The following is a 10,016-nucleotide window of genomic DNA, read 5'->3' on the forward strand; positions in this document are numbered from 1 at the left end:
TATGTTTTAGTTTTATAATGATTTCCCTTCACTTAACCATCGTTAAATATATAAATACACGTCAATTAACAATACTAATTGCTATATAACTTTTAGTAAATCTGTCAAAGTTGAGCTCCCCTGTACTTGCATCTGTGCAATATTTGCCATTCACAGCGAACTATCGACATGCAACTGCAGGCAATGTATCCCATCTCTATTGGAATGTATAGAGTAATATCCCATCTCTATTATACGTAGCAGCTGGCGGTACTCGTGCCGTTTTTTGGCGAGGAATTTTCATCACTCGAATTTAGAAATTGCAAGAGGAGTTGCAGCATCCAGATCCAGCGACAATGTCGATAAAGCTCAAAGCGAACCTTAATAACCCGCCCATAAGTAAGTTAATATAGGCGGCCGGTTGCAGTGACCTTCTTTGCCCGGAAAATAGGTGCACGTTGTGAGGTTATATCCGGCGGTCTATTTATGTACACAATTTATCAGGAATCCAGTGATATTGCATCAGTTTCGTATCGTATCGAGTGATATTAATTGACTCATTTACGTATGTAGGTGGCTTGGCGACGGCGCACCTTATCAATGGCACGGTGCCCGTGGAGATTGTGTGGAGCAAGGAGGAGACTTCGCTGCAGTTTCCCGATGGCCGCCTGCTGGTCTGCCACTCCAACAACGACGTGCTCCGCGCCCTGGCGCGCTCCGCACCGGACTACAAGCTGTACGGAGAGACGGCCATCGAGCGAACACAGATCGACCACTGGCTCTCGTTCTCGTTGACCTGCGAGGATGACATTTCCTGGGCTCTGTCGTTCCTGGACAAGTCTATTGCCCCTGTCACTTACTTGGTGGCCAATAAGCTAACTATCGCCGATTTTGCACTGTTCAACGAGATGCACTCGCGCTACGAATTCCTGGCCTCCAAGGGCATCCCTCAACATGTTCAGCGCTGGTATGACCTTATAACTGCCCAGCCGCTGATCCAGAAGGTCCTCCAATCACTGCCTGAAGGTGCGCGTGTTAAGAGGAGTCCGCAGGCTTCCAAGGAGCAGACACCGGCCAAGACTGGTGAGCGCAAGCAGGAGGGCAAGTTCGTGGAACTGCCCGGAGCGGAGATGGGCAAGGTGGTCGTCCGCTTCCCGCCAGAGGCCTCCGGTTACCTGCATATCGGCCACGCCAAGGCGGCGCTCCTGAACCAGTACTACGCCTTGGCCTTCCAAGGTACCCTCATCATGCGCTTCGACGATACGAATCCCGCCAAGGAGACGGTCGAGTTCGAGAATGTTATTCTCGGCGACCTGGAGCAGCTGCAGATCAAGCCAGACCTGTTTACGCACACCTCCAACTACTTTGACCTGATGCTTGACTACTGCGTTCAGCTGATAAAGGAGAGCAAGGCCTATGTGGACGACACGCCGCCAGAGCAGATGAAGCTGGAGCGCGAACAGCGCGTAGAGTCGGCCAATCGATCTAACTGTAAGTTGATTTCATATTTGGTCTTAACTCTTAACTTAAGTTTATTTATCCTACCCTTATAGCCGTCGAAAAGAATCTTTCGCTGTGGCAGGAAATGCTGAAGGGGTCGGAGAGAGGTCAGAAGTGTTGCGTGCGCGCCAAGATTGACATGTCCTCGCCCAACGGCTGCATGCGAGATCCAACTATCTATCGCTGCAAGAATGAGCCACATCCCCGCACGGGAACCAAATACAAGTGAGTTTTGCAAACAACTGAAGAGGCGAACGTGCAATATAATTATTATTTTCAGGGTCTATCCCACATACGACTTTGCCTGCCCCATTGTGGACGCCATCGAGAATGTGACCCACACACTGCGCACCATGGAGTACCACGATCGTGACGATCAGTTCTATTGGTTCATCGATGCTTTGAAGCTGAGGAAGCCCTACATCTGGGAGTATAGTCGCTTAAACATGACCAACACGGTGCTATCCAAGCGAAAGCTCACCTGGTTTGTGGAGTCTGGCCTGGTTGATGGCTGGGACGATCCCCGCTTCCCCACAGTGCGCGGCATCATTCGTCGTGGCATGACCGTGGAGGGCTTGAAGGAGTTCATCATTGCCCAGGGCAGCAGCAAGTCGGTTGTCTTCATGAACTGGGACAAGATTTGGGCTTTTAACAAGAAGGTGATCGATCCAATTGCTCCTCGCTATACGGCGTTGGAGAAGGAGAAGCGCGTGATCGTTAATGTGGCCGGTGCCAAGGTCGAGAAGATTCAGGTGTCCGTTCATCCCAAGGACGAATCTCTGGGCAAGAAGACTGTTCTGCTGGGTCCTCGTATCTACATTGACTACGTGGATGCCGAGGCTCTCAAGGAGGGTGAGAATGCAACTTTCATCAACTGGGGCAACATCCTGATCAAGAAGGTGCACAAGGATGCGTCGGGCAATATCACCTCCGTGGACGCGGCTCTTAATCTAGACAACAAGGACTTTAAGAAGACACTGAAGCTAACCTGGCTGGCTGTAGAAGACGACGCCAGTGCCTATCCGCCCACGTTCTGCGTTTACTTTGACAACATTATCAGCAAGGCTGTTCTGGGCAAAGACGAGGACTTCAAACAGTACATTGGACACAAGACCCGTGACGAGGTGGCCATGCTGGGCGATCCTGAGCTGAAGAAATGCAAAAAGGGTGATATCATCCAGTTGCAGCGTCGTGGCTTCTTCAAGGTGGATAATGCCTATGCCCCGCCAAGTCCATACTCGAATGTTCCTTCGCCCATTGTCCTGTTCTCGATTCCCGATGGACACACCAAGGATGTGCCCACCTCGGGCCTAAAGATCAATGCGCCAGCGGATGCCAAGACTACGGTGAGTGAAGCTTAGTTTTAATTATTCCTATAAAATGTGAGAGTATTCTAAATTCGACTGAGAGTGAAACCTCTTATCTTATTGTTTTCAACTTACATATATATAAACACTCCAATCAGCTGTTTGTAAGCACTCTCTTTACCTTCGCTCACTCGTGGTGCTCAGTGGCTCTTTCCCTTTCTCTTAATTATGTGCCGCGTTGCTTGGCCACAATCTTCAGTTTGGGCCAAAAACCAGTTGTTTGCTGAACCACCAATCGTGCGTATCGTTTTCGTTTTGGGCTCTTTTCCTTACCTGTAAGAGATACGAGAAGAAGAGGCTTTTAAAAATGCATGTGTCGCCCTTGCTGACGTAGTCAAAAAATAAAAAATTTAATTAAAAGCTGATGACGTTGAATTAGCTTAGAAAGTTTAATAATTTATTAAAATATAACATTTAATAATTGCAGAAAAAGGCATCCTCACCTGCTCAATCCAACGACAAGGCTTCCGAATTGGACAAACAAATTGGTCAACAAGGCGATGTGGTGCGTGATCTGAAGTCCAAGAAGGCAGCAAAGGATCAAATCGACGTGGAGGTAAAGAAACTGCTCGCTTTGAAAGCTGACTACAAAGCAGCCACTGGTAAGGACTGGAAACCAGGACAAACTCCTGCATCTGCACCAGCTACCGCTCCCACTGCTTCCTCCAACGACGCAGCTTCGGTTAATGCCAGCATTGTGAAGCAGGGAGATCTTGTTAGAGACCTCAAGGGAAAGAAGGCTGCCAAGCCAGAGATCGACGCCGCTGTAAAGACTCTCCTAGAACTGAAAGCTCAGTACAAATCCCTTACCGGTCAGGATTGGAAACCGGGCACTGTTCTGCCCGCACCCACTGCCACGACTGCAAACGATTCGGTGGCCCAGATCCTTAGCCAAATCACTGCCCAGGGCGACAAAGTTCGTGAACTAAAGGCAGCTAAAGCCGACAAGGCCACCGTTGATGCAGCTGTGAAGACACTGCTCGGCTTGAAGGCGGACTACAAGGCAGCCACTGGCAGCGACTGGAAGCCCGGCACCACAGCTCCAGCACCCGCAGCAGCAGCCACAGCGGCTCCACCTAAGGTCAAGCAGGAGAAGAACGCGGATCCAGCTCCTGTCGGTGCTGTGAACACTTTGCTGGACAAGATCGCGCAACAGGGCGATAAGATCCGTCAACTGAAGTCGGCCAAATCGGAGAAATCCCTGGTGGATGCCGAGGTCAAGCTTTTGCTGGCTCTAAAAACCGACTACAAATCCCTGACCGGTCAGGAGTGGAAGCCAGGCACTGTGGCACCGACTCCAGTGGCCATTGTAGATCTCACTGGTGGAGATTCTAGCAGCGACGTCAGCGGTGTTTTGGGCAAGATCCAGACCCAAGGTGATAAGATCCGTCAGCTGAAGTCGGAAAAGGCTGCTAAGAACGTTATTGAGCCGGAGGTGAAGACTCTCTTGGCCCTAAAGGCAGAATACAAGACACTGAGCGGCAAGGACTGGACCCTAGACGCTAAGGCGGAACCAGTTGCTGTGAAGAAGGAAGCGAGCCCCGTTCAGATGGCATCGTCAGCGAAGGATGAGCTCACCCAGGAGATCAATGCTCAGGGTGAGAAGGTGCGTGCGGCAAAGAGCAGCAAAGCGGCCAAGGAGGTGATCGATGCCGAGGTGGCCAAACTGCTGGCTCTTAAGGCCAAGTACAAGGATGTCACGGGTACAGATTTCCCAGTGGCCGGACGAGGAGGCGGCGGCAGCGGAGGATCTGCTAAGAAGGCCCCCAAAGAAGCGCAACCGAAGCCTGCCAAGCCCGCGAAGAAGGAGCCAGTTGCCGATGCCGCTGGTGCTGTGAAGAAACAGACCCGATTGGGTCTGGAGGCCACCAAGGAGGATAACCTGCCCGACTGGTACTCGCAGGTGATCACCAAGGGTGAGATGATCGAATACTACGATGTGTCCGGCTGCTATATCCTGCGCCACTGGTCCTTTGCCATCTGGAGGGCCATCAAGAATTGGTTCGATGCCGAAATCACGCGAATGGGCGTTAAGGAATGCTACTTCCCCATCTTTGTGTCGAAGGCAGTGCTGGAGAAGGAGAAGACGCACATTGCCGACTTCGCCCCGGAGGTGGCTTGGGTGACCAAGTCCGGAGACTCGGATCTGGCCGAGCCCATCGCCGTGCGCCCCACCTCTGAGACCGTCATGTATCCCGCCTACGCCAAGTGGATACAGTCGTACCGTGATCTGCCCATTCGTCTTAATCAATGGAACAACGTTGTGGTAAGTCAATCTGAAATTGAACCGCTAAATAAATTTTTTCTAATAAAGTTTATTATATTTATAGCGCTGGGAATTCAAGCAGCCAACGCCTTTCCTGCGTACCCGCGAGTTCCTCTGGCAGGAGGGACACACCGCATTCGCTGGAAAGGAGGAAGCTGACAAGGAAGTGTTGGATATTCTAGATCTGTACGCTTTGGTCTACACCCACCTGCTGGCCATTCCTGTGGTCAAGGGCCGCAAGACCGAGAAGGAGAAGTTCGCCGGCGGTGACTACACTACCACCGTTGAAGCTTTCATCTCGGCCTCGGGACGAGCCATTCAGGGTGCGACCAGCCATCACCTGGGCCAGAATTTCTCCAAAATGTTCGAAATCGTGTACGAGGACCCCGAGACGCAGCAGAAGAAGTACGTGTACCAAAACTCCTGGGGTCTTACCACACGCACCATAGGCGTGATGATCATGGTGCATGCGGACAACCAGGGTCTGGTGCTGCCCCCACACGTTGCCTGCATCCAGGCCATCGTTGTGCCCTGCGGCATCACTGTTAACACCAAGGATGATGAGCGGGCGCAGCTGCTGGACGCATGCAAGCAGCTGGAGAAGCGTCTGTGTGGCGGCGGAGTGCGGTGCGAGGGTGATTACCGAGACAACTACTCGCCCGGCTGGAAGTTCAATCATTGGGAACTGAAGGGAGTACCGCTTCGCTTGGAAGTTGGTCCCAAGGACCTGAAAGCCCAGCAATTGGTGGCCGTTCGCCGTGACACCGGCGAGAAGATCACCATCGCGCTGGCCGATGTCGAGAAGAAGATACCCGCCTTGCTTGAGACGATCCATGAGAGTATGCTAGCCAAGGCGCAGCTTGATTTGACCAGTCACACCAAGACCGTGACCAATTGGGCCGACTTCTGCAACTTCCTCGAGCAGAAGAACATACTGTTGGCACCCTTCTGTGGCGAGATCAGCTGCGAGGACAAAATCAAGGCAGACAGTGCCCGCGGCGAGGAGGCCGAGGCAGGAGCACCGGCCATGGGTGCCAAGTCCCTGTGCATCCCCTTCGAACAGCCGACTCCCATCAAGGCCAGCGATAAGTGCATCAATCCCGGCTGCACGAACAAGCCCAAATTCTACACTCTCTTCGGACGAAGCTACTAAGGGAATGGAAAGGAAAGGAGGAAGCCTGGCTTCGTACTTTAAGAAATGCACTCTGATTTTGCAAGGACCTTAATCAACCGATTGAATTCAAATAAATTTAATTTAAAAAACATTTTTTACTTCTGCTAACTGCTTTATAAATGCCAATTTTACTTGTTGAACACTAAGATTAATAAATAATTAAATAGTAATTGTTAAAATTGCAGCTAATACAGATGTCATTGTAACACTAGATTGGGACTCTGCTTTTATAATTTTGATCTCTTGACTTGCGGTTGACCTGTGTACTTAATAAGGAGTAATTTATATTGGATAAATCGAGTAATTAGTTAAACTACTTAAACTTTTCTGACCCTTTGTCTTAACGAAGTTAATTTGGTATCTGAGACTCTAATTATATTTCCATTGTTTCTATGCTTTGCGTGGTTCCGTATCTCTTGCATTAATTATTAATATAATTCTTGACAAAGTGGATTGATTAGACGACTGTTTAATAAGGCATCAAACCTATCGCCCGCCAATTAAATGGATTGGAATTGTAAACTAGCTTGAGGCTAGATATATTTTATCGGAATTTGAAATACCCATTACGACTACTAAGACTGAAATCATTTTATTTTTCGAATATGAAATAGGGGAAATGTAATGACAAATATTGACTTAACGTAACGTTAAAATATCGATTCATATAACGTCTTCGTTATGTGAATATTTTCTAAAATACTTAACATAAAACCCATCCGAGTGAATTGATTGAAAAAACCACATTGATTTGAAGAATAATTTTAAAGTAGATTTTAAAACTTCTTTAGGACCCACCATTAGAAACATATTCATTTTGTACAAGAATAATATATATACCCATTTAGCCACTAAATAAAAGAGTAGTATAAAAAGTATCACCAATTAACAGCAGCTTAAAGACAGCTCCATTTCAATAAATCGATCATTTTTCATCAACTTTAATCTGTGAATTCCATCTTAAACGCTTCCAAAGCGGACAGGAAACCTAACTAGATCTAGGAATCCCAACAAATCCCAAGAGCCCAAGGCATATTCTGGTTGGTGTTATTATAATCATTGCCCATACTAATGATCAATAATATAATTGTCATACATAGTATGCCTAGAACCCGACGTAAAAGTGGTTAGGAATTACTCTAAGCCGGGTGAGAGTGAGTCCAGCTAATTAAGCATATATATATATCTACGTCAGCAGTCTTGTTTTGAATGGAAAACCTAATGGCCGAGCCCACGTTGCGGTGACTGAAAAAGGCAACGGATACGTGGACAATATTGCGTGCGCCGATATATGAATAAATATATGCGTAAATATCAACAACAACAGAATGAGAAATGCCAAGCCGACCTCTCCAAGCTGTGATAAACAAATAAGTGCACAATATTTATGTTTCACAACTACAAGCTTCTGGGAGTAGTATCGATGGGGCTACTAAGATATAGGATATGACTCATTAATAATAATTCAATAATTAATATTTGTTTAGTTATAAAAACTAAAACTACAAAGCTCTTTATAGATTTTATAAAAGACTTGGGTACTCAAGTTTTAGAATTATTAGAGTGATTTAGCAAAGCTCAGAATTAATACGTATGAGAAAACTATAATCCCTTCCTCTTAAAAATTTTATTAATTTTATAAAAGCACTAGAAATGCATTTCAGGAATGTGCAACTCACATGGCTGTGAATATAGTGACTGTATAAGCTGCTCTGTTGACTCAGGTCAAGCCTTTGTGTGTGTTCTACTTAGCTGTTAATCGAATCTCGGAAAATAACAAATATTTAACGTTATTCATAGTATCCAGTAGCGGCTGTGTTAGTTAGACAGCAGCCGGGACCCAAGATTTGCAATTATGTTTGATTTATAGCGACGGGCCAGCCATTCGATCCCGGCCAATAGGGTTAAACTCTTGCAAATCCATTTTATTCGATGCAAACCTCCTAGCCCACTCTCAAAAGTAATCAATTGCTAAAAAAAATTGCATAATGATCCGCGACTGATTGAAAGCACGCTGCAGATATATGTATATAATGCACTGAAGGCAACCTGTTTATAATTGCTGGATTATTCATCGGAAATGAACACAATCGAAATATATAAAGAGAGAGAGAAGTGAAGGTGTGATTTCAGAGACAAATAGGGCTGTAGAGAATATAAATCAAAGTTTTCGATAATTCATATAGTTGATAAATTGAAATATATAAAACAGATTCAAAGTAAACTAATAAAACAATCCTGATTCTAAAGATAACCACAGAGGATATATGTATATGAACATTTTTATAAATAAAATCAGGAAATTTTATTATTTTCCCCAGACCATTTATTAGGACCTATTTGATAAAGTTTCTTAATAAATAAAGAATCAGAAACCGTTTTTAGATTAATTCTCACATTTATTTTACACGAAAACAAAAACATTTTGCGTTTTATTTTAAAAATATTCATAGATTAAAAATCCATCTATGGAATATTTTTGTTTTGAAAGTAAGAAAGCTTGAATCAATTGAATTTACAAGTTCTGATCGTCATCTTCATTATTCTTTACTAATAAATGAAAAATTAGATTAATATGTTAGTTTAATTCTCACATTTTTTGTCAGCAAAAACAAAAGTATTAAGTTTCATTTCACAATTAATATTAGATTGCATATGATTCATGGAATATTTCTTTTGAAAGTAAACAAATTGAAATAATGGGTCACCTTAAACATGTTTATAGATTTTTTAAGACATATTTAAGCATAAATATCTTTTCTAGTGGCCTTATAAATAATTTCTGGAATTCGTTATTGTTTAAACTAGTTTCTTTATCTATATAAGAACTGACAGAAAAAAGTAAGAAAGGTTAAAGGTATGTTCAGATTCACGCTGCTTCTATGCAATCCAAAAAAGTAGGATTGGCTTTATAACCAGATGGCAGCCAAACAGGATTATGCTGGGATTGGAGACTCTGAAATCGTTTCGACACAGCTCCAAGAGGCAATGACCACTTCATGGCACTTTTCGGATGGTTAGCCACGTGTGTGATTGAGCCTCTTCCGCTTGATTAGAAGCAAAGCTACCAGCCGGGAACTGGGAAGCTCCAGCTCGACTTAGTCGTGCAATTTGTAGATCGTCGAGCTAGGTGACGAGACAGTTTTCTCGCGTTTACAGAATTAATTAGAGTGGAACTACGAATTTTGGGGAGCATCAGGGGCGTTCTCGGAGTGTTTGTTGTTGGTGCTGCCAAAACAAATTATGTCATCAAAAGGAAAGGGAAATGAAATGGAACTGCGTGGAAGCCTGTTATTAACCGCAAGGCCTAAAGGCCAACAAACCAGAAAGAAAATATAAATAAATAAAGCAAAAAAAGGTAACGGAGACGATGCTGAATCAGTACTGAACCATATTTCAAGGTCGTCTCATCACGACATCTTTGGGCTTTTTTTGTTTACCAGATTGTGAAATCCCCAGGCGATCCTGTTCCTTCTCCACCTCCTCCCCCTCTTGGACCAGCCGTACAGACTCACCTGACGGGGCAACTTTTTATACCTGACCATTATCACCGCTTGCAGCAGCCGTGGATCAGGTTCCCCCATGAGGAAAAAATCTCTTCTACAGCCGAAAATTGCATGAATGCACTTAAGTGATCAAATGTGCCTGTGTGTGTTGGCAAAGTTTTCAGTACAGTGGAGATTCAAAAAGGATGACAAATCATTATGTCAAGCAGAAACTAGGAGTTAAT

The 10,016-nt window shown here is 45.3% G+C and overlaps 1 protein-coding gene across 1 annotated transcript; it reads left to right on the forward strand.

The window, feature by feature from the left end:
• The first annotated feature begins 201 nt into the window (after positions 1-201).
• On the forward strand, positions 202-6,456 carry GluProRS (Glutamyl-prolyl-tRNA synthetase). The gene is made up of 6 exons (XM_020962052.2): positions 202-378; positions 553-1,470; positions 1,533-1,704; positions 1,760-2,825; positions 3,274-5,112; positions 5,177-6,456. The coding sequence occupies exons 1-6, from the start codon at positions 336-338 to the stop codon at positions 6,263-6,265; spliced, it is 5,127 nt and encodes a 1,708-aa protein (XP_020817711.2). The 5' UTR covers positions 202-335; the 3' UTR covers positions 6,266-6,456.
• The last annotated feature ends 3,560 nt before the right edge of the window (positions 6,457-10,016 follow it).

The sequence above is a fragment of the Drosophila serrata genome, unplaced genomic scaffold (assembly GCF_035046125.1).
Source record: "Drosophila serrata isolate PLE 108 unplaced genomic scaffold, ASM3504612v1 contig_32, whole genome shotgun sequence".
NCBI classification, from domain to species: Eukaryota; Metazoa; Arthropoda; class Insecta; order Diptera; family Drosophilidae; genus Drosophila; species Drosophila serrata.